The 25,871-nt window shown below is 43.1% G+C and overlaps 1 protein-coding gene across 2 annotated transcripts in view; it reads right to left on the bottom strand.

The window, feature by feature from the left end:
- The window catches only part of UST (uronyl 2-sulfotransferase), a 125,133-nt gene that overhangs the window by 19,759 nt on the left and 79,503 nt on the right, over positions 1-25,871 (bottom strand). For both annotated transcript variants that reach the window (XR_004692162.2, XM_035108790.2), the window contains exons 6-7: positions 13,960-14,057; positions 12,265-12,422 (exon numbers count right to left, since the gene is read on the bottom strand). Coding sequence is in view for 1 of the 2 variants with exons in the window: in XM_035108790.2 (XP_034964681.2) it covers positions 12,265-12,422; positions 13,960-14,057 (256 nt within the window). In the remaining variant the exon portion in view is untranslated. The remainder of the gene's footprint in view (positions 1-12,264; positions 12,423-13,959; positions 14,058-25,871) is intronic.

Below are 25,871 nucleotides of genomic sequence, written 5' to 3'. Positions count from 1 at the left end.
GAGCCCCTCCAGAGTAGATTTGGAAGTGAGGGTGTAGGGGGAGATGGGGTCACCAAAAATTGTCTCCCTCTCCCATTTCACTGACAGGCTCAGTGGAAGGGAAGTGTTAGTTATCACCCAGGGTTTCTTGAGTCTTTTGTTCCAATAAAACCATTATTAAAATGAGTAGAAGACTTATAAGTTGTGCTACAAGTTAAAAGAGAAAACAATAAAATTCACAACATGGAGAAATCACTAAGAGAATATGCTATATGCCATCAGTCAATTTCTAAAACAGGCAAAATTTGCGCTGGAATTTCTTTTATGAAAAGCACAAAAGACCTTGCTAAAGAGTGTATTAAAATTTCAGTCAGTAGACCATAACTGGCCAAACTGATGCAAACTCAACATAGATAATCCTTCTATAAATCTTAATTTGTACAACAGAATGTTCAACATTTATTGAAGTCTATCATCTTGATCCTGAGTGTATTCAGCCCAAACCAGAATTTTATTGTGTTACTGGAATAAGATTTCACTCCTTTTCCAACATCTCCAGCAACTGATTCATATAGCTTTTTTTCTCATTTCAACTTCTTTTTGTCAACCTGGTTTAACAGTTGCATGACTGCCATGAAAACATGTTTGACAAACACTTATGCTCACTAATGCACTCAAGGTCATCAGGGCAATATGTGAAATACTGCACAGCCATTGATAGGTTTGCTGGCATAATCAGTGCTTAATTTCTGGGAAGAAAGATACCAGGGTCAAGTTGGGCTGCAGAAGTCACCCTCTGATCTGGAAGTCTGTTCCCTTCTTGTTGTTGTGTGGTAAATGCTCTGTAATTATGCACAGCTAAAGGAAATGAATTCTGCATCCCCTCAAGAGCACACGAGGCTTTAGAACTGAAAGCAGATGCCCAATGCTGACCCTGGAACAAATTAAGACACGAGCATAGCAAATTTATCAACACAACCAACAATTCTGAACAAATAAATCCTGGTTTAAAACAAGTCCCCCAAGGCCATGTTTGGACATCTCAATAAACTGTAAACAAGCCTGAGTGAGCCTTGGGTGCATATGGCTGAGGGAAGAATTCAGAAGCTATAGTGTCCATTGATACTTTACCATAGTTTGTTGTTTCATCAAAGCAACAAATGATACTTAATGTCTGAAAAAACATGAAACCATAAGCCACGGGTGGAGAACCTCTGGCCCATAGGCCAATCCTGGCCTGCCAATACATCTAGTTTGGCTCCCCCCCCCCAAAAAAAAATATGTGCCCAGACCCATAACAGATGTCAACAGGATGGGAGGACAAGGTTTAATTCTGCATTGGCTACATGATCTTGTTCCCAGGAACAAGACTGCACAGCCAGGGCAACACAATTTGCATTACATTCATCAGCTGAGTGGCAATTAAATCCCTAAAATTCATTTCAAAATAGGTGTCTCATGCAATCTTCTTCAGAGATGCTTCAAAACTGCTCAAACAGAAGCGTGAGGCCTGTTTAAAGCCTTTTGCAAGTTTCCCCTCTCATCCTTGGAGGCATAGATTGGAAGAGAGACTTGGTAAAAGGTTTGTGACTCTCCTCCTGCTCCTCTTTTAAGCCTCCAAGATCAGGGACTTAAAGGGGGAAGACTTGGAGAACTCTATGCAAGTCTCTCTATATTCTCTTTTGAAGCCGCTGAGATTGGGGGGGGGGGCTTAAAAAGGAGTACTGTGTTTCCCTTTTTTTAAGACACCGTCTATAACTTTTTTCCTCAAAAAAACACACGGTGACTTATTATAAGGGGATGTCATATTATTATTATTATTATTATTATTATTATTATTATTATTATTACTGTTTTTATTACAGTACCTTACAGCAGTTCAGGGCTTTGTATATCTACAAAAGAACTTGAACTTAGGGGAGAGTGGTAGGGGATGCTTTATCCCATGTTGATGGCCTCTCAGCCGATTCCCTGGTGGCCCGCTGGAATGTGGAGTTAACCAGGGCTATTGACTGTTTGGCTCTGAAGTGCCCTCTCCGATTGCATGGAGCCCGGACAGCCCCGTGGTTTTCCCCGGAGCTGAGGGTGATGAAACAGTTGCTGAGACGGCTAGAGCGCCGGTGGCGGAAAACTCATTCTGAATCCGACCGAACACGGGCTAGGGCTCACGTTTGAGCCTACCAAGTGGCAATGGCGACGGCGAAGAGGACCTTCTTCACGGTTTCTATCGCATCTGCAGAAAACAGCAGCAGGAGACTGTTCCAGGTGGTTCACTATCTATCCGAACCACCTTCGTCATCGGGGCCTGATAGGGACCCCAATATCTCCTGCAATGCTTTTGCAAAGTTTTTTGCAGATAAAGTCGCTCAGATTCGGAGGTTGGTAGACTCCACTGTGGGAGCAGGGCCGGGGCGGGAGAGTGCTGGAGCCCTGTCTAGTCATGTTTCATGGGATCAATTTCAATCTGTTACCTCCGAGGATGTGGACAGGCTGCTTGGACAAGTGAAACCAACCACTTGTCTCCTTGACCCTTGCCCATCCTGGCTAATAAAAGCGAGCCGGGAAGGGCTGGGTGATGGGCTCTGTGGGGTAGTAAATGCTTCCCTCTATGAGGGAGTATTCCCAGACCCGCTGAAAGAGGCAGTCATTAAACCGCTTCTTAAAAAACCATCTTTAGATGCGGCTAATATGGCCAACTATTGCCCAGTCTCAAATCCTCCATTCTTGGGCAAGCGAGTGGTTGCTGAACAACTCCAGGCACGCCTGGAAGAAGCGGACCATTTGGATCCCTTCCAGTCGGGATTCAGGCCTCATCATGGGGCCTGGTTGATGATCTCCGGCGGGCTAGGGACAAAGGTGAGAACTGTTTCCTAGTCCTGTTGGATCTCTCAGCGGCTTTTGACACCATCAACCATAACATCCTTCTGGACCATCTAGAGCAGGGGTCCCCAGACTACGGCCCGGGGGCCGGATGCGGCCCAATTGGCCTGCCAATCCGGCCCGCGACGACCGCCGCCGCCCGCTCTTACGGCGCACAGCACGGCAGCGCTCTTCCGGGTTGGGAAAAAAACGCCGAAAATCCTTTGTGCGCATGCGTATGGGCCTCTCCCGACCCGGAAGAGGTCATTTCTGGTGCACTTCTGGGTCGGGGGAGGCCCATACACATGCGCACAACGGATTTTCGTCGCTTTTTCCACCCTGGAAGCGCGCTGCCGCGCCAGTAAGCGCCCGTGCGCATGCGCACAGGCGCGCACTCCCCCGCCCACCGGCCCGCACAGGCGCGCGCTCCTCCGGCCCGCCGCGCGATCGGCGCGGTGGGAACCGGCCCAAACGCCGGTAAGTCTGGGGACCCCTGATCTAGAGGGTTTGGGAGCTGGGGACATTGTTATACAGTGGTTCCGCTCCTTCCTCCTGGGCCGTGTTCAGAAAGTGGTGGGGGGGATGAGTGTTCAGACCCCAGGGCTCTCACTTGTGGGGTGCCTCAGGGTTCTGTCCTCTTCCCCATTCTTTTTAACATCTATATGCAGCCATTGGGAGAGATCATCCGGGGGTTTGGGCTGGGCATCCATCAGTATGCGGATGATACCCAGCTCTACCTCTCTTTCAAATCAGAACCAGTGAAGACGGTGAAGGTCCTGTGTGAGTGTCTGGAGGCGGTTGGAGGATGGATGGCGGCTAACAGATTGAGGTTGAATCCTGACAAGACAGAAATACTGTTTGTGGGGGACAGGAGCGGGCAGGTGTGGAGGACTACTTAGTTCTGAATGGGGTAACTGTGCCCCTGAAGGACCAGGTGCGCAGCCTGGGAGTCATTTTGGACTCACAGCTGTCCATGGAGGCACAGGTCAATTCTGTGTCCAGGGCAGCTGTCTATCAGCTCCATCTGGTACGCAGGCTCCTACCTGCCTGCAGACTGTCTAGCCAGGGTGGTGCATGCTGTAGTTATCTCCCGCTTGGACTACTGCAATGCGCTCTACGTGGGGCTACCTTTGAAGGTGACTCAGAAACTACAACTAATCCAGAATGCGGCAGCTAGACTGGTGACTGGGAGCGGCCGCCGAGACCACATAACACCGGTCTTGAAAGATCTACATTGGCTCCCAGTATGTTTCTGAGCACAATTCAAAGTGTTGGTGCTGACCTTTAAAGCCCTAAATGGCCTCGGTCCAGCATACCCAAAGGAGCGTCTCCACCTCCATCATTCTGCCCGGACACTGAGGACCAGCACCGAGGGCCTTCTGTCGGTTCCCTCGTTGCGAGAAGCGAAGTTGCAGGGAACTAGGCAGAGGGCCTTCTCGGTGGTGGCGCCTGCCCTGTGGAACGCCCTCCCGACAGATGTCAAAGAGGAAAACAACTACCAGACTTTTAGAAGACATCTGAAGGCAGCCCTGTTCAGGGAGGCTTTTAATGTTTAATAGATTACTGTGTTTTATTTTTCTGTTGGAAGCCGCTCAGAGTGGCTGGGGAAACCCAGCCAGATGGGCGCGGTATAAATAATAAATTATTAATTATTATTATTATTATTATTATTATACCAGTTTCAGCTGGTGAATAAAAAACATATTGAGGGCAAGTCAAGGAGAAATCAACAGACAAGGCCCTGGTACTCATACGGAATGTATTTAGTGAACTGGGGTGGTGGTGGGAGAACGACTCACATTGAACAGCTATGTTATTTTAAACTGGTTTTATGTTTTATGCGTACAAGGCAGTGTTGGAATTTCAAAGTTGGCTTTTGCTTGCATTCATCATAAAACATGTTATATGAGGAGCTGCTGCTGCTACCACTAGCAAAACAGCTGCTGCTAGAAAATAAGCCAGTGGTCTTAACAATTTATTTTTCCTCTGGTAAGTACGCCTGATAAATGGGGTTCAGAATTTTATGGAAAAATTAACATTGTTTTCAGTCATTCTGTAGACACAGGCTTTTGAAAACAGACTTCTGAAATCTATTTTTATATTTCAAAATCCTGCTGATGTGTTCATTGTATCTAGAGATGGTGTCAATAGCTAGATAATGCCTTTTTGTTTGCTAAGAGATTGCCCTTATTTTGATGAATGACAGCTAAGTACTTGAAATTCAAAACAACAATCTATTCCTGTTTCTCTTAGACTTTTGCAAAGTGAAAAGCCACATTTGGCACCAATCAATACCAAATTCTTTGCCACAGGCCATGGACTATTAGGCTTTGGTAATTGAGTGGGACATTACTTCTCGAAACAGAAGCAATTAACAGACCTACCATTTCCTGGCAAAGCCCTTGTAGGGTTGCACTCAGGTTTTTTTTGTGTGTACTTGGCTATGATACCTGAGTACAAAATACATGAGCTGCACGTCAGCTATGAAGCATATTACATGGATTGTGTGCCCTTGTTTCTTTACAATACAGTATATGCAAATAGACACCTGATCTTTTCCGCTCCAGGGTTGATAAAAATATTCAATTTGCTTTTGAGTTATGTTTTGATACACATCAGAAATCAATCAGAAGCTTTGGCCTAGCTGTTGAATGAAGTCCTGATTCAAGTCTTAGCTTCACACCAAAAAAAGAATGTATAATCATCCGTTTGTTTTCTCCCAAACTTTAAAAAACAGAAACAGGAATGGAGAATTTGTCACTGTTACAGAATACAGGTGAAAAACAGTGTTGATTACATTAATTCTGGATACAGTTTGGCCATGAGTCCATCCTCAGAGAGGAATGAGTCCATTATATCACTTACAAGCATCCTTTCAGGATGGCAGAGGGAGGTCAAAGGAACAAGCAGGCAGGTCTCTATCCTGTCACCAGGGAAGAGACCCTGACAAAAATCTAGGACACAAGTGCTCTGCAAGCTGTGGATACCTTGGGAACATTACTGAGTGCAACATAAGACCTCTCCCTTGTTGCTCTCCTAAGCGGCACATCAAGAGAGTGTCGGGGAGGTGTGTGTGTGGTTTTTCCTGCTTCCTCCAAAAGCTAAAATGAAACTCCATCTCCTTCTAGAACTTCTCTAACATATATGTAGAATGGAAAAGAGCAAGGTTGATGGCGACAAAAAACTGGGAGGGAAATGGTTTAGGCTTGGGATCCCTTTTGATGACCTGTGGCTTACGTGTTAATCCCAGGAAGCTTCTTTCTCCTGTGACCTCATTCTGGCTGGCTGGTCTGTAAGGAGATTGGAGCTCTCTAATTCTGGCAGAAAGCAAGCCAGAGGTTCTCAAGGTTCCCTACTGTTTCTGAGGATTCCATCTTAGGCAGGCTTCCTACAGCTGTTTACAAGCTCAAGAGAGATGTGCAGAGACCACAATCAACTTGGGAGTATGTTCAGATTAAAACAAACAAAACCCCTGTGCTCAGAGGCCTTTGTGCTTATTAGGAAAAAGTTGTTGTCATCATCTGCAAAGCTGAGCTTCTTAAGAATAATCTTCTGGCACATGAATGGAGAGAGAGAGAGAGAGAGAGAGAGAGAGAGAGAGAGAGAGAGAGAGAGAGAGAGAGAGAGAGAGAGAGACTGGATGTAAGATGTTAGCTTGCTGATTCCTTGTGAATCTAGGGACTCACATACATTTCTTTTACTACATTTGAGCATAAAATTTAATCTATGTAACTTTATTATTTGGATTTCTTAGCGATTTTTGTGGAAAGCAAGCTGTGCATACCATAAATTTAAAAAGTGAAGTAAAACACAAGTCGTATTTTACATAATGCAAAATATTGTCATGACACAGGGAAAATAAAAGCTTGAACTTCTTATATTTTTATGCATGGTTTCAAACACCTAATTGAGGAAGATTTACCAATTCACTATGGAGCACCGTATTTTTCACTCCATAAGACGCACATGGCCATAAGACGCGCTTAGTTTTTATAGGAGGAAAACAAGAAAGCGGGCTGCTCATCCCTCCCCCGCCCCTTTGCCGCTGTCGGTGGCTGTGGGGGAGGGAGGAGCAGCCGTGCCTTCGCTCCATAAGACACACAGACAGTTTCCCTTTTTAGAAGGGAAAAAGTGTGTCTTATGGAGCGAAACATACGGTAGTTCAGGCTTGAGTACAGCAAGGAAGTGTGTGAACTTGTTTCTGGCAATAACAGAGATGCAGTAGCACATATATGGCTGCAGATACTAATCAAATTCATGCATCAGATCATTCCTTGGTTTTTCTGTTCTAAGGGGAGAGCAACCTTTTTCTCTGCAAGCAGCTGAAAAAAATGAATTTGAAAGCAAGGCCAGGGAATGGATATGGTGGAAGAGAAACAAAGCAGCCCATCAGCAAGCTGACCCCAAGAGAGGCTCCCTAAACTAACACTGTAACAAAGTAACTGCTATGCCAAGAAACCAGATGTGATCACTGAAAGAACAGCTCCACAGCTTGGTGCCCTCAAAAGACTATAAAATGTAAACAACATAATGCAAAGTCAAGGAGAAATAAAGTAAGCCTATCTAACATCTGAAATTAAGGCTAAAATCCTATTCCATGTGGAACGCACATCTCTAATAATGCATAACACATTGGATTCAACATTATATGAGTGCAAGTTCATTCCCCTATCTCACATGCAATTTGCATCTCTACAATACAGTGGTACCTCGGTTTATGAACACAATTGGTTCCGGAAGTCTGTTCATAAACTGAAGCGTTCATAAACTGAAGCGGACTTTCCCATTGAAAGTAATGGAAAGTGGATTAATCTGTTCCAGACAGTCCGCGGAGTACTTAAACTGAAGCGTTCATAAACTGAAGCATGGGTGTAATTGGTTCCACTGTATTTGTATTTGGGGAATGAGGGTTTTACTGCAGAGTCATTTACCTCTTTAGTTTTTGGGTTTATTCAAAGCTGGTTTATCCTCAGATTCAGGATAGTCATACAGCTACTGAACTCAGCTGCAAGTAACAGATATCAGCTGAGGATATTGTAAAGCTATATTTCCACCTATCCACCTACAAAGTTAGTGGAGAAAGAGCCTGTGCAACTAGGAAAGATAATGGATTAATTCTGCCTCCCAGATGTTCAGATTGTGGTGTGGTCCAATCATTTTATGATATCTACGGCAGAGAAAAGTATGTTTGATTTAAATAATTAAATGCTTTTACGAGGAAAAAAACAATCCACACTGTCAGCTTGGAACCTATACTGTTTGTTTTGTGCTCCATCTGCTAGCACTTTATAGAATTTCAACCAAACACTTCTTTGCCAAAGAAAATCCAGTTCAAGAGCAGAAACTGGTAACACCAAGAAATGGGCTCTCTGTTCTAGTTCATTCTGCATTCCAGACTCAGCTCCTGACTCTACTAGTCGCTGTGGTCTAAACCATTGAGACTCTTGGTCTTGCTGATCAGAAGGTCAGCAGTTCAAATCCCCGCAACAGGGTGAGCTCCCGTTGCTCTGTCCCAGCTCCTTCCAACCTAGCAGTTCAAAAGCACACCAGTGCAAGTAGATAAACAGGTACTGCTGCGGTGGGAAGGGAAACAGCATTTCCGTGCGCTCTGGTTTCCATCACGGTGTTCCGTTGCACCAGAAGCGGTTTAGTCCTGCCGGCCACAGGACCTGGAAAGTTATCTGTGGACAAACCCCAGCTCCCTCGGCCTGAAAGCGAGATGAGCACTGCAACCCCATAGTCGCCTTTGACTGGCCTTAACCCTCCAGGCGTCCTTTGCCTTTTTTACCTTTACACTGCACTGATTTTCTGATTTCAACTAAGCTCCCTCTATCTACACAACTGTTTTTATTTCCAGACAAGGAATGGGCTCTGTTTACCTCTACTGTTTTGAGCAACCAATGTGGAGAAGGGTGTGTGTGCTCAGGAGAGCCTCTTGCACCCATTTTCTTGCCCAACAGCCCTACAGTGCTGTCAGTCAGGTCTTACTGTCTGGTAGTTGCTGCCACCACCCTTTAACTCACTCTCAGAGCCCAATGGGAGGGGACTGGTGATGCATTAAAACACCTTGAGCTTGTGCATCCTTGGTACAACCTGCTCACAACTTGCTGGGGGAAGCAGGGCTAGCTTTCAGCAGGCTTATCCCGTCCAAGATAATAAAATAAATAAATAAATAAATAATAAGCCACTCTGGGCGGCTTCCAACAGAAAAATAAAACACAGTAATCTATTAAACATTAAAACCCTCCCTGAACAGGGCTGCCTTCAGATGTCTTCTAAAAGTCTGGTAGTTGTTTTCCTCTTTGACATCTGTTGCGAGGGCGTTCCACAGGGCAGGCGCCACCACCGAGAAGGCCCTCTGCCTAGTTACCTGCAACTTGGCTTCTCGCAACGAGGGAATCGCCAGAAGGCCCTCGGTGCTGGACCTCAGTGTCCGGGCAGAATGATGGAGGTGGAGACGCTCCTTCAGGTAAAGGGTTTGTTACTCTCCATTTAGGGCTTTAAAGGTCAGCACCAACACTTTGAATTGTGCTCGGAAACAATCAAAGCAGCTTGCTTGTTTCCCTGGTAGATCCCCCTCAGCTTCCTAAAGCCGAGGCCAGGAACTCTGAAACCCATGCACCCTGCATTCCCCAGGGCGTAGAGGCAGCCCATGCTCCCCTAGTCTTTCCCAGTGCTCCGAAGAACACGCTGGTCTCTTAGGACTCTGATCCTAAACTTTCAGTAAAATGGATTCCAAAACATCTAGTTGTCGGGATCCCAGATTCTCCTTCGTCTCTCAGTTGCCTTCCAGACCATCAGCCATGGTATCCCTTCTGGAATGGCTGTCCAAGTTAGCACTACATTTCAGTGTTTCCACTCACATTTGGTTCACTCATGATTATCCAACTCTTGGTAATTCTGCTGCCCCTGAACATTTGTATTTGTGTGTGTGTGTGCGTTTGTGACCTAGGAGAGGGCATTATTTGTGGCAGCTGCTAACCTGTGGAATTCCCTTTCAGAAAGGCGTTTAGCTTGTAATCGGTTTTAACTGTTGGGGTGGGGAGGCTTTTTGAGTAATTTTTATTTTTACTTGCTATTTTTGGTGCTATTTTTAGTGTCTTACTGTTTTCTGCTGCTATTTTAATGTTTTCATGCTTTTGTATTAAATCAAAGGCGACGTTTTGAATTGTTAACTTGTGGTTTTATTTTTGCTGCTAGGTGCCTTGAGCTTTTTTGAGGAAAGGCAGGCTATAATAAACAAAATAAATAAATAAAAATTGTGAGAGTGGAGACAGATGATTGCTGCTTTCCATGGATTACCAGCTGACGTGTGGCAGATTTTCAAGCAATCATTGCACTGTTAGTGGTTGTCTGCTTCAGTCCACAGATTGCAAAAATATAGCCTATAGGCTTGCTCTTGGGCCCATGCGAGCTGTACGCCAGCACGGTCCTAGACTGTGTGCAGCCATCACAGGGAAGAGGTGATCATTCTACAAATCCCTGTCAACTAATCTGTGAACTGGATCTTAGCCCAAGACACCTTTTTTCATGCTTCAGATTGAGATGTGATGGGACAAACCATTCTGCTTCTGTCCTTGATTTAATATTCATAGAACCCTCATTTTAGGGAACATAAAATTATTTTCAATCTGAACATCTTCAAAATAATCATTGATATGCAAAAGTCCACCAGAAAGTCCATTCCCATGATAAAAATACATATGGTGGGATTCACCTAACAAGTACCAACAGGAGACATTCAGTGGGGCTTGCCTCCTTCTACCCCTAAAACTGACTCGGAAGAACCCTCTGAATGATGCATAGGAGAAGGAGAGGGAGGATAGTCCTGTCTGGGAAGTCGAACTGTTTGCACTGACAGAACACTCACCTTAGCACAGTGCTGCGTTCCTCCTATATAAATCCTTCTCCAAAGATTACTATGACCATTACAAATTTATTTTAGAAGGCAAACTTCATATATAATACACAACAAAAACTATCGGTTTTAGGCACACTTATTTAAGCAGTGGTTTATAAAACATGGTTCTGTTCCAATCAAAGCATTTTTCAGAGTACATCTGAATCTTACAGGCTCAAGATGGTTTTGCCTACTAATCCTCTCTTCACTGAACAGAATATAAAATATGTGAGCAGTTGAGAGACAGAATGTATGTAACTGTTCATTCAAGTTTCATGTTTTATAATTGTATGAGAAAATAAGAGGGACAATGCCATCTTCTGGCCAAATCAAGTTAGCATGGAATAAAGATATTAATTAACTTCCATACTTAATACATGTTTGGCTCTTCAAAGTTTAAATTTCCCTTTCTCGTGATTTTTGGCATTATATGAAAAGAAATGTGCTTATTTACCAGAAGCACAAGCTTACTCTTAAAATGAAAATAATTAACATAGCATTCATCTCACTTATTGCTGCTGACTGTTACACAAAAAGATTTAGCATTATATATGCTAGATTTAGTTGAAACCAGTACAAAGAAGAAGAAAAACATTTCTTGTTATTGCACATGCAGACTGTTCTTCAGGAGAAGAGGCTTAAGACAAATAAAAAATTCTATGATCCGAGTTCAGAGTTGTATCCAGCCATGTCACTCATCTGACAGAATGGGGAAGGGGATTTAGAGAGGAGATAGATGAGCTTCCCTCCCCATTCTTCTGATAGAAGCCTTACCATCAGCTGAGTGCCCACTGTTGATACAACCCATTGCAAGTTTGCAGCAGAAGCTAGCTGTGGATGGCACTAACTGACAAGATCCTCTGATGTCTCCAAGCCCCCCCCCCAAAGATACCAAGCACAATGTTTCATGTATAAAAAGATCATTTCCTTGAAAAATGATGACAGCAAAGAAACAACAGAAAAATGCACATCGATGTTGTGCTTCTAAAAAGAAAAAAGACCACCAACCTATATAGTGGGAGGGGCAAGCTGGCATTCACTTGGCACCTAGCATTTCAGCTGCAGAGCTGCGAGAAAGCCTTGCTTATTCTGTGGCTAAGGGATGTGCTGTGAGTTATCTTTTTTATGTTACATCTATTTTCCCGTTTTAGAAGTGGGTTCTGTTGGTAACTGGATCAATGAGGAAGACGTGTTAGAAAGGAAGCCTCTTCTGAGACATATGCTCTGCCTGCCACTTCTCTGTTAGCTACAGCAAGACACTCCAAACATCTCTAAATCATAGTTTCCATACTGCGTTTCTGGGGGAGGGGGGCTTAGTTACTTGAAAACAATAGCTGAACAGAAGATGCAAAGAACATGGAAACATTATTTGCACTTTAATCCAACGAACACATTTTTAAAAGAGTGAACATTAGAGTTACAGCTGTCTTATTGCTTCTTCAGCATGTTATATGTGACATTTAAGAATATTACATTTGTTTATTTAAAAAGAAAAACCAATCAGGGATACATCAGAAGACATTTACCTGGGTTTTTGTAGATACTGAGTACATCCTTGAAATAATGAGGTAAAAATCTTTCTAGTAAAAGCAGCACATCCTCCAATTCCTCCAGAATCCCCACAAGTAGGAAATTTTCATTCACATTCACTTTTGCTCTTTCAAGGGCCCATTCCCCAGGCTCCCTTAAAGAACATAAAAGAAAATAATCTTTAAAATGAATTTGCAAACAAAAGTTTTATTCTGTAATAAAATCTGAGTTAAGAACAATTCACAATATTAAGGCTGCTAGGCAGCTAGAATATTTCACCAACTGCGGAATATCAATCATTTTTAATGTTCTCTATCTAAGTTTCTGTGACATATTTTAAGTCTTTCAAATAATCTTGTTTATAAGCCATCAAAATACCAAGAAGCTGACATATGGCTTGCCCTGCACAGCACAGCACAGCTTTCACTAACCTGGTGCCCTCCAGAGGTTTGGACTATAACTCCTATCAGCCTCAGACAGCACCTGAATTGTAATCTAAAATTTCTGGAGGGCACCAGGTGAGTAAAAGGTGGCATAACCTCATTAGGTTTAGCAACTTAAAGCAACAAAGGATCTGCCTAATCAAGGGATCTAAGCCATCAATAGTGGCCTATTTGTGGTTGGGAATGTTATATGGCCAGCAGGCCAAATCTTTATCTCCCGTACCCAAATTAGACAGTGGGGTGGCAACACTCACCCATCAATTACTTTGTGTTACTATGACACCAGGAGATGGTCACTGGAATTCCAGGCAGCATGCAAGGTTTGGAAAGAGCTCTGCATGATAGTTTAAAGTGCCTCTATTCAGCCTGAAATCACCAAACATCAGCTTCAAGTCAGTAACTTCAAGTCTACTTCTGGCAGGGATTGTCTGTGTCACCAGGTTCCGCTGCATCTCCACCTGCCGCACACCGGATGTCAGGTATGGGGCAGGTGGCTGTATTCTGGCAAAACCTGGATACAGTGGAACCTCGGTTTATGAATTTTCGGTTTATGAACGCCGCGGACCCATCTGGAACGGATTAATTCATTTTCCATTACTTTCAACGGGAAAGTTCGCTTCAGTTTATGAACAGACTTCTGGAACCAATTACACCCATGCTTCAGTTTATGAATGCTTCAGTTTAAGTACTCCGCGGACTCGTCTGGAACGGATTAATCCACTTTCCATTACTTTCAATGGGAAAGTTCGCTTCAGTTTATGAACGCTTCAGTTTAAGTACTCCACGGACTTTCTGGAACGGATTAATCCACTTTCCATTACTTTCAATGGGAAAGTTCGCTTCAGTTTATGAACGCTTCAGTTTATGAACAGACTTCCGGAACCAATTGTGTTCATAAACCGAGGTACCACTGTGTTGAATTCTGGACATATTGGTGCTTTTTGAGGTGTGAAAAGAAGAGGCTTAATAGAGCCATCTTGCTTTTACATTCCTTCTATTCAGTATTTTAGAAAGGAAAGGAAAGCTCGGTTGATCTGTCCTCTCTTTTTTTGTCCAATCCTTTAGCATTTGGCACAGCTTGCAATCTGTGAACTGGTATTCTGCACAACTCCTTGACTTTCAGATTAATTACCAGCATGATGTAGTTTGGGCTCTCTGCTGTTTTCTGTGGAACAGTAAAAAACTGAAATCACCCCAGCTCCAGTAGGTGGTAAGAAATAACTTTGAAAAGGGAGATAGCATAGTTACCTGCATCTTGGATGCTGTCCACAAAAATATGGAATAATATAAAATAACCTGGGATTGGAACATTCAGGGTAGTTCTCCAGAATGCATACGTTAATATCCTAAAAGAAGGGGAAGGGGGGAAGAAAAGAAAATGTTGTAAATGAACTATGAAGTTATCTGTTGTCTTCCAGTGATGGAGCACAGATCTAAGGCCCGAATTGTCAAACAAACCATTGCATCAACATGATTTACTACATTCAGAATTGAATCCTCATGTTTTACTTATATTGCTTTTGAAACTTACAGGTGTTTGAGTGTGTATATGCCCTTTAAAAACAAAACAAGATCCAGTTATACCCGCTTCCTTGCGTAACAGAAATCTGTTTGTGCAGTGGAACTTGTTAATTCTTTTCTCCCCTTTCCAGCCACACCTGCAATCCCAAAATCTGATATGGAGGGTCCCTCCAAACCTCTGAAGCAGATTTGGGGTGTACGAGCAGCTGCAGGGAGATGGAGAAGGAAAAGCCCCACTGTGCGAGCAGACAGCTGCTCATTGAATCTCACCCATAATTTTAAGCTCAGCATGAGTATTGGAAATATCAAGTTCCTTTACAAAATATTCAACTACAAGTTATCTAACTACAGAAAGATTTGTCAAGTGATGCATCCCTTTAAAATGCAATGTTTTATAGTATACACTTATGCAGCTAGGGAGGCTGAAACCTGGAATTTGTCCAGTGAACACCTTCCCACCATACCCTCAAATTGGCTGGGGAGGTTTTGGGAGTAAACCTGTGGGGTGGGGGAGCCATTATTGTTTTTGAAATATTCATGCATGGAAGTTAACACTTCCTTCAGCTCATGAATATAGTCTTTAAAATGGACAAAATGAATATAGATAGCGGGTTAGTGATAATTTATCAAGAACCTGATTAAATTTTCAAAAGTGAGTAACAATACGTTTAGTCTCAGACAAGAAATTATACAGATATATGTACAGATGTTTGTACGTTAAACCACAGAGCCTAGGGCTTGCCCATCAGAAGGTCAGCGGTTCGAATCCCTGCGACGGGGTGAGCTCCTGTTGCTCGGTCCCTGCTCCTGCCAACCCAGCAGTTCGAAAGCACGTCAAAGTGCAAGTAAATAAATAGGTACTGCTACAGCGGGAAGGTAAACGGCATTTCCATGTGCTGCTCTGGTTCGCCAGAAGCGGCTTTGTCATGCTGGCCTGGCTGTATGCCGGCTCCCTCGGCCATTAACGCGAGATGAGCGCCGCAACCCCAGAGTCGGTCACGACTGGACCTAACGGTCAGGGGTCCCTTTACCTTTACCTATGACAGAGGCACAGTTTGCTGCAAGAAATCTTCTCAAGTTTTTTTGGTGTGTTTTTTAAATCTTTAACTGTTTGATAATCAAATGTATAAATCTGGCACAGTCTTCACATTCATGTAACAATTCCAATAGCACACACTGTGCTGAACAAATTTGTGGAGGTATTCCAAAAATGAAGCATAAATATTCACAACCATATTTGAGGAATTATGTATTAGCAAATTAGAATAATGTGTTTGTAAAATGTGTTAAGGATAACCCTTAAATGGAAAAAGTTTTAAATACTACTAATTAATGGCTCCAACAATGCACACTTAAAAGCATATTACTCAACAGTACATATATGTGTGATCCTTATTACAGAACTAAAATAATTATATTGTTTTTAAAACTATGAATTTTAATTTAATTGATTTCAGCTCTGATACGTTGTTGTCTAAGGAATGTTAGCAGGCTAAAACTTTATCCCCTCAAATGTTGTCCCAGTATTTTGTCTGCTCAACCCTTTAAAGCCTAGGGGCTTCTCTCAGCTAATGAAAATCTACTTTATCTTCTGGCTTTGGTTAAGAAAACTAAGCTTTAAGAAGACTTGTTAAAATCTGGGTTTGCATAACATATTTTGAAAACTACTAAGAGGATTTTAAAAAACAAGCTAAAAATTATAAGCCTTAAAGCAGAAAGGTTTATATAAGAGCATATTCAAGTATAAGCTATCACAATGTAGACTAAAATAATCTGCAATGGCATATTACTTCCCATGCTAACTGATGATATTCAGGTTGCCATGTAATAAACTAGAAGTATCACATGCATGTGTACACCATCAGCATGGCAACTGAAGACAGAACTACAAGTGGACAATTTCTGGACCTTTTCTGCTTTTTCAAATGAAATAAGCTATTAAAGTTTCTATAAAATTTGTAAATCAGAGGAAGCATCTAGATCATAATACAGGAAATAAGAAGATATTGATATGAATGATTTCCTGGTCCAGTGCCTACAGATATTACAATGGATGTAAGCATACAAACCTGTACCACCCTTTCAGAGAAATGAATTTTGTTAAAACAGAAGAGCCAGGCTTTAGGTACATCATATGATTTCAAATTAGCTACCATTCCATTCCCTAAATAGCTTGATGTTAGAACTGAAGATAAACATGAGTAATCATCTCTCTACATGTCTATTTAGAAGTATGCCCACCTCAGCTCAATATGAATTATTCAGAGGTAAGCAAGTATAGGATTGTAGCCTGGTTCTTTTAGAGAGCCAGAGTTCTGATTTGTGGACCATAGCTTTCCCACTATAAATAGTGTGTGTTTAACACCACCAATTTTAGTGCAGTTATAAGGAAATATCATGGAGAGAGCACATACGAAAATAACTTCTGAATCCTGACCCCATTTATGTTCAGAGAGACAATACTTGTATCTACAAATTTAAGTACTGTCCCTCCCAACAGAAATGCATTTGAAGTAATATATACAAATTTTTATATATAAAACAGTGTGCAAAACTCCCATTGTTCTAGGCACATTTTGCGCCAGGGAATCTCATTAGCACGAGCAGTTTCTGAGCTCTGGGCGCAGTACTGCACCTAAGATTTCAGATTAAAACTGCAGATTGCAAGGAAAGGAGGACCTTTTTCTGCCTCCTCACTTCCAGCTACTCTCTGAAAACGAGAGAAGAGACCCTCTTAAGAATATTAGGGGGGTGGACAGGGGAAAGACTAGACCATATGAAAAATGAACATAGTGTTTTAGCTGCAGTTCATTCATTTTCACTTTGTATTCTTGTTATAGAAAAGCACACCTAGACAGTCCGTTGTTGCACCCATAACCTCAGTTTAAGCTGCCATGTAGTTCCTAGCTTTCATATCTCAGTTTCTAACACTGATATAAAATGCTCACATACAGCATTTTTGTACTGTCCTTAATGCACCTGTATGGCTTGAAATAAAATCACACAAAGTTAAAAACAGTCCCAATACAGTAATGGCTAATAAAAAGCAACAGATTAAAAGCAGGGTTAAAAAAAGAGAGAGCTGTAGTAGCTCTTACTTGTTCTTAGCCCTTTAAGCACTTAATCATGCATTTCCAGATACTAGCCAAATCTAGTTCATCATTATTAAACAATATAACCAAAGGCATCTCATTTTTTTTTACCAAATATTTTGTCTTAGCTTTCTATTAGATTTAATTGGTTTTTCTACTTTCATATATATTCCCTAATGAAGATGAAGAGAGATGTCAACTGAAGGCATATCACAAGAGCTGCAGAGGAAGTGGTGAACTAAATGAATGGTTTTCAACTAGAAAACAAAATTAAAAAGAAAATCAATTAAAAATATGAAAAAAAAAATCAATGTGTGAGCCTAGTGAGGGGTGAACTCTCCTTCTAAAAGGGTTTCCCTTTCTAACATAACAGCTTGTGTCAACAGTGCTCATCATTGAAAGCCAAATAAAATTTCCTTGTCCTAGTGAGAATCCTCAAAACCACTTGCCAAATTTCTAACACTCCCCCACTCCCAAAATGCTTATTTACATTACATTATTATTTACAGACAGAGCAAGCTGGTCATCATACAGGAAACTAGACTTCTTCCATCCTGTCTGGCATGACCCCAGACCACCTTCTCTTCTCTGCATTTATGGCTAAATTTATCGTTCATTTCCAGTCTACACTTCTGAACCATCTTCCTCTAGATTTTTAAAGAAACCAAAGAGCTGATAGGAGAACAAACAAAGCTAAAAGGCAAAGTACATGACCCAAACAGACTCTGGAAAATTAAGACCCCATTAAAGTCTACACAGATATCTGAATAAACTCTTTATTGTATTTTACACCATATTTCTGCTCATAAGGGCTCTCAATCTCTCAATAATACAGTCACTTAATACAGTCACTAAGTGTTTCTCTCTTCTGCTCATTCTAAAGTGGAGTGTTGAATCCCATTATCTATAGAGAACCATTATCAAAAATTAAGTACAAAAAGAATAAGCAGATCTGAAGCCTGCTTGTCCAGCTACGCTATTTAGGAGTCATGATGGCTTGAGCAGAGTGGCACATCAGGAAGTTTCTTGACCAAGAAGGCACTATAAGACTGTAGCGAAATTATCTGTGGAAATAACCCGAATAGCCCAGAGCATGAGTCAAAAACAGTTCTGCTTATAAGGAGAAGGGGTTGCTGGTCCTATCCTGATATTTAGGAATACAGTTGGAGAAAAGGAAGGGCAGCTGGGGTGAAGATTCCTGTTGAATGCCTCCATTTAATATTTACAAACATACCTATTAAAAATGAAATCAACAAACATACTATTAGGTTACCTTCATCATCAACCATATATAAGATGAGGGACACCTGGCTTGCCAGCAGTACATGTAAAAACAATCTAGGGGTTTTAGTAGACCACAAGCTTAACATGAGTCAATAGTGTGATGCAGCAGCGGAAAAACCTAATGCTAGTCTTAGCTGCATCAACCAAAGTTTAAGGTCCAGATCAAAGGAAGTAATAGTACTGCTCTATTCTGCCTTGGTCAGACCAACCTAAGTTCTGGGCACCAAATTTTAAGGAGGACATTGACAAGCTGGAACATGTGTAGAGGAGGGCAACCAAGATGATCAAGGATCTGGAAACCTAGTCTTATAATAATAATTTATTATTTATACCCCGCCCATCTGGTCGGGTTCCCCCAGCCACTCTGGGCGGCTTCCAACAGAATATTAAAATACAGAAATCCATCAAACATTAAAAGCTTCCCTAAAGAGGGCTGCCTTGAGATGCTTTCTAAAGGTCTGGTAATTGTTATTCTCTTTGATCTCTGGTGGGAGGGCATTCCACAGGGCGGGTGCCACTACCGAGAAGGCCCTCTTCCCTTGTTCCCTGTAATTTGGCTTCTCGTAGCGAGGGAACCGCCAGAAGGCCCTCGGCGCTGGACCTCAGTGTCCGGGCAGAACGATGGGGGAGGAGACCCTCCTTCAGGTATACTGGACCGAGACCGTTTAGGGCTTTAAAGGTCAGCACCAACACTTTGAATTGTGCTCGGAAACGTATTGGGAGCCAATGTAGGTCTTTCAGGACCGGTGTTATGTGGTCTCGGCGGCCGCTCCCAGTCACCAGTCTAGCTGCCGCATTCTGGGTTAGTTGTAGTTTCCGGGTCACCTTCAAAGGTAGCCCCACGTAGAGCGCATTGTAGTAGTCCAAGCGGGGGGATAACTAGAGCATGCACCACTCTGGCGAGACAGTCCGCAGGCAGGTAGGGTCTCAGCCTGCGTACCAGATGGAGCTGATAAACAGCTGCCCTGGACACAGAATTGACCTGCGCCTCCATGGACAGCTGTGAGTCCAAAATGACTCCCAGGCTGCGTACCTGGTCCTTCAGGGGCACAGTTACCCCATTCAGGACCAGGGAGTCCTCCACACCTGCCCGCCTCCTGTCCCCCACAAACAGTACTTCTGTCTTGTCGGGATTCAACCTCAATCTGTTAGCTGCCATCCATCCTCCAACCGCCTCCAAGCACTCACATAGGACCTTCACCGCCTTCACTGGTTCTGATTTGAAAGAGAGGTAGAGCTGGGTATCATCTGCATACTGATGAACACCCAGCCCAAACCCCCTGATGATCTCTCCCAGCGGCTGCATGTAGATGTTAAAAAGCATGGGGGAGAGGACAGAACCCTGAGGCACCCCACAAATGAGAGCCCAGGGGTCTGAACACTCATCCCCCACCACCACTTTCTGAACACGGCCCAGGAGGAAGGAGCGGAACCACTGTATGACAGTGCCCCCAGCTCCCAAACCCTCTAGATGGTCCAGAAGGATGTTATGGTCGATGGTGTCAAAAGCCGCTGAAAGATCCAGCAGGACTAGGAAATAGCTCTCACCTTTGTCTCGAGCCCGCCGGAGATCATCGACCAGTGCGACCAAGGCAGTTTCAGTCCCATGATGAGGCCTGAATCCCAACTGGAAGGGATCCAAATGGTCCGCTTCTTCCAGGCATGCCTGGAGTTGTTCAGCAACCACTCGCTCGATCACCTTGCCCAGGAATGGAAGATTTGAGACTGGCCGCATATTGGCCGCATCTAAAGATGGTTTTTTAAGAAGCGGTTTAATAACCACCTCTTTCAGCAGGTCTGGGAAGGTTCCCTCACAGAGAGAAGCATTCACCAACCCGTGAAGCCCATCGCCCAGCCCTTCCCGGTTGCTTTTATAAGCCAGGATGGGCAAGGATTAAGGAGACAGGTGGTTGGTTTCACTCGTCCAAGCAGCCTGTCCACATCCTCGGAGGTAACAGATTGAAATTGATCCCACACAACTTGACTAGACAGGACTCTAGCACTCCCCCGCCCCTGCTCCCACAGTAGAGTCTACCTCTTCCTGAGTCTGAGCGACTTTATCTGTAAAAAACTTTGCAAAATCATTACAGGAGATCATGTGGCCCGTACTGGGTGCTGATGGAGCAGGTGGTTCCGCTAAATTGCAAACCACCTGAAAGAGTCTCCTGCTGCTGTTTTCCGCAGATGCAATAGAGGCGGTGAAGAAAGTCTTCTTCGCCGTCGCTACCGCCACTTGGTAGGCTTGACATTGAGCTCTAACCCGTGTCCGCTCAGCTTCAGAATCAGTTATCCGCCACCAGCGCTCTAGCCGTCTCAGCGATTGTTTCATTGCCCTCAGATCCATGGAGAACCATGGGGCTGTCCAGACTCCATGCAATCGGAGAGGGCGCTTCGGAGCCAAACAGTCAATAGCCCTGGTTAACTCCACATTCCAGTGGGTCACCAGGGAATCGGCTGAAAGGCCATCAACATGGGATAAAGCATCCCCTGCCACTCTCTGGAAACCATTTGGATCCATTAGGTGGCGGGTCCCACCTCCCTGCAGAGGGGAAGGGTCGCGAAGAAGTCCAGTTGCACCAGGTAGTGATCTGACCATGGCACTTCTTTAGTTTCGCTTTTGCTTAGTGTCAGATCACCAACATCCATAGAGGTGAACACCAGGTCCAAGGCATGTCCGCGGTTATGAGTTGGGCCAGACTTATTCAGGGACAGCCCCATGGAGGCTATGCTTTCCACGAAGTCCCGAGCGGCCCCTTGTAAGGCTGTGTCGGCATGGATGTTAAAATCCCCTAGGACAACCAAACTAGGTGTCTCCAGGAGAACATCCGCCACAACCTGAAGCAGCTCGGGCAGGGAATCCTTGGTGCAGCGGGGAGGTCGGTACACCAAAAGGAATCCTGTACTGCCCCTATTGCCCAACTTCCAGAACATGCACTCAGAGAACTTGGTCTTCCCAATAGGACGCCTGGTATAAACTAATGACTTCCTAAAAATCACTGCAACCCCCCCCCCCCACAAGGCCTGGGTTTCTGTGCGTAAGAGAAAACTGGTGGACAAGCAGCAGCAAGAACAGGCCCATCTGCTTCATCCAACCAAGTCTCTGTTACACGTGCCAGGTCAAGTCCTCCATCCACGATCAAGTCATGGATAGCAGTGGTCTTATGGATCATTGACCTGGCATTGCACAGCAACACCTTCAGGTCGTGTGGGCATCCCTTGCTGATTCGAGTATCCATCCGGTCAGGACCAGACCCGGAGGCAGGGATAGTCCTCAGACTAAACCTCCCTCCTCAGTAATGACATGGTCTGGTCTTAGCGTAACTCCTCCACCTACCCGTGATCACTGAGATCAGTTGTCCCAGTGCATCCCCCCCCCCCTGTGGAATCTGCCCCAGCCATTTTGTTGGCTGGGACCCACTCCCCGGCAGCCCTGACCCCTCCCCTTAAAATCAAATTTAAAACCAATACTGTACAGAAAACAACCAAACAAACTAAACAGTAAACAAAAACCAAAAACAATAAAAGTTACAAACACCTCAAAATTACAAGGAGAGCAGCAGTGGCACTGTTTCAGGCCTCCTAGGAGCCTTAAAGCTGTGGTGGAGTGTGGGGCCCGCCCCCAAGCCCAAGGTGGAAGTGGGCTTCAGGAGGAGCAGTCCTCCCAAACACTCCCTGGCAGAGCAGCATCAGCAGAGCAGCATGAGGGACAGTTGGGCATGTTTAGCCTGGATAAGAGGAGATGGGAGAGGAGATATGATAGCCATCTTCAAATACCTCAAGGGCTGTCATATGGAAGATGGAGCAAGCTGGTTTTCTCCTGCTCTAGAAGGTAGGACCCAAACCAATAAATCAAGTTATGAGAAAGGGGATTGTGACTAAAAATCAAGAAGAACTTTCTGAATGTAAGACATGTTTTGACAGTGGAACAGACTCCCTCATAAGGTGGTGGGCTCTCCTTCCTTGGAGGTTTTCAAGCAGAGGTTGGATGGCCATCTGTCATGGATTCCTGCATTGCAGGGGGTTGGACTAGATGACCCTTGGGGTCCCTTCCAACGCCACAATCCTCTGATTCTATGATATATAAAAATGCATTATAAAACATTTTCCAGAGAAGTACATTATCAGCTTATTTAAATTTCCATTTTTTAATGTTAGTAGAACTTGAACTTGCTTATGAATGCAGGGGGATGGCTAAAGGAAACCATATGCTTAGCAGATGTGGTGCAAAACTGCATGCACAGGCTGCCAAGCTATTCGAGCCAAAGGTTTGCAGCCAATACTATTCCACCATGGGGCCCGTTGCAAGGAGATGTGCCAGTGATAATGCATCGTGCCAGATTGTGTGGGTGTTTCAAGAAAGGGTAAGAGTCTACTAGAGACTACAATAAGGCCAACAGCATTATTTCAATGTCCACACAAGACTGCTGGGGTGACAAGTTACAGTTTCCAGTCCATAACCCTATGCATGGCCACAGTTACCGCCAAAGGAAAAATGATTTAATCAAAATAAAACAAAAAACCCAGAATCCTCTTAGCCTCTTTATCTTCCAGAAATTGGTAACATGATGAAGGATTCCAAAGAACAAGATTACTGTCACCGGAAGCAATGCAAACTGTAGCTGTTACCAAAAAACAAATATTGCCCCTTTGACAAATATTTTCACATAATCTCTCTTCTTCATGCAGTTGTAGTGCTGCATCCAAAGATCTTTGGCTACTGTACAGTTTTTATTGCTGGGATGACTTTATTGAAATGACATTATTTAGTTGCTAATGCACATTTCCCCCAAACCAGCTAGCACCAGTATAGGTAAGCATTTCAAGCAACCATCAGATACCGTGTCTGTGATGTGACCAATTACAAGTGCCACAACTCACCCAGATTTATTGAGTGCATGTCCCTTCATTTTCCAGAAGGCACAATTGATTGCAAAATCTTCATGCAACCTAGTGTTCTGACTTGATTATGTCTTCCTTGGCTTAGCCTTTTAATCCATAGGCTTGAGAGACAATTTACTGCTATGAACCACACTGTTTTCAATGGATTTTTAATACTATATAAACATTTATCTAGAAGGCCTGGAGCCCTCCCTTGAAGGACTTCACGGTCTGCATTCAGATTGGTTTTCATTGTGCTGTACTTATTTGCTTTAAAAAATGCAAACTGCATTTTAAAATGCATAAAATTGCATCAATGCATTTTCAATTCTAAATGTGTTTTTGTGTGTGCTGCAAGCTATTGATGTAAAACATTGTATTCCACCTGGATAGCCATATATTTTCCTTATTAGATCAGTTTATACTAGTTTGCCTTAACTTTAGGCCTTTAAAAAAATTAAATTCAGAATTTAAAAGGTCTCTGGCATTTATCATAGACTTAAGGACTATATTTTTGCATTTTTAATGCATTTGCTGTAGCAAGCAGTTTCTTGTGTACCTTCAGGCAGTTGTTCAAAGACTATGATCAATAATTTGCAAATTAGTCTCTTCTTCAAACACATCAGAAGAAGCAATGTTCTTCTGCCTTTGATTTTCTCTGATCAATGTTTTCAACAGAGCTCTCTAAAGTGGTGCTCTATCATGAGTTCTTATTGACAACCTGCCAATACCTAGTTGAAAGTCATGCTGAAGCTGCCAATTTTCATGCTTCAAATGGGAAATTGAGAGATCAGCATGCTCTCCTTATAATGACCAAATAAAATGGCATGATGACTAATTTACAGTAAATCTCTTACTCTGTTACCTTGAAGCTAGGTTTGAAATAAAAGATTCTATCCAGGGCTCACACAAAGGTGCTCATGCCTGGGGAATTCTCCAACCTTCCTCCAAAGCTAGGCACATTTTCTGGAGGTAATACAGCTAACCTACAATAAAAGTGCAGTGGAAAGTGGCCTTAGAACAGCGTCTTTCAGTAACTTGTCAATTAACCAAAAACTTCACCAGCTTCCATGACAGCATCTCACCTGGAACATTTTAATGGTCAGAGCTAAAAGGTCCTTGTCCTTATTTTACAATAAGCAACAGCAAATTGTGTTACATGCAATCTGTATTTACCGTAGCTGACTTAGGCTGTATTACCTTGAATCTGTTCAAATGAAGGGCAATGATTCATTGGGGAAATGCATGGCATTTACACATAACCACAGCAGCCCATGTCATGGTACAATGCAGGCTGCCAAGTCACACTGGCGAGCTTATCCACACTATACTGGCAGAGCTACCTGGACGCTCGGATAATTTCTATATAGAGTGGCTTCTTTCCGACGCTAACTCTAATGTGTCAGCGAAGGTAGCCAAATTCCATGCTAGAGTCATAAAAATTCGGTCTAATCTAATTAGCAGTGTCCAAATATCTTCAGAACATCTTCAGGACTAGCTAAAGAGGACCCAGTGTTATTAATTGCTGTAGTCTACCTCCCTAGGTAGTATCACTCCTTTTAATCAGTTTTCTTTTAAACAATTGTTAAAACCTATATTTATTGCCTATTTTTAGATTATTACTGTTTTTCTTTTATTGTTTTATGTATTGCATATTTATGTGTGCTGGTCAAGAACCGTAATAAATCAATCAATCACACTGGCAGAGAACCTGGTTTACTTTTCTATTTCTATTTGTACTTGTAATTTATATTTTCAAGACATTTGACTGTAGGTAACTTTTTTTGTTAAATAAAAGGGAGGAAAGTCTTTTTCCATCTCTCTATTATTTTGGAATAGCAACAATTGTTCTATTAGTTTATCCTGCCAAAAGCTGCCATGGTATTTTCATTTTACGATGAATAGTTACAATAAGTTTCCTTTATTTTAATATTTCTAGCAATATCAGAGTTCTCTGGGAGTGTTCATAAGCAAGCAGAGAGGGATGATCTGGTAGACACCAAATTCCACAGACTTGCAAAAGTTTGTCACAAAGTCCCTCACCGCAGGTTCCCAAGTAAAGTTTGTAGTTGTTGGAAAAGAGACAGTTCCCCTTGTAGCTCAGCATCTGGATAAAGAACGAGTAGTAGAGAGCAGGAATGGCCAGTTATCACAATGAAGAGTTGTAAGAAGTGGGGTCCTGCAAGGATCTGTAGTGTCATAAATGATCTGGAGTTAGGGATGGATCAGTGAGGCAGCCAAATCTGCTGAAATCCAAATCACATATACTTCACATATACACTGTGGGGGTCTGAGTTGGCAGTGACTGACCAGGAAACCGATCTTGGTATCATTATAGCTAAAGATTAGCTATGATGGTTGTGTACTACCTCCACTGTCAGAGCC

This window comes from Zootoca vivipara, chromosome 3 (assembly GCF_963506605.1).
Source record: "Zootoca vivipara chromosome 3, rZooViv1.1, whole genome shotgun sequence".
NCBI lineage: Eukaryota > Metazoa > Chordata > Lepidosauria > Squamata > Lacertidae > Zootoca > Zootoca vivipara.
The sequence above is the reverse complement of the archived record's forward strand: the minus strand, read 5'-3'. Positions and strand labels throughout refer to the sequence as shown.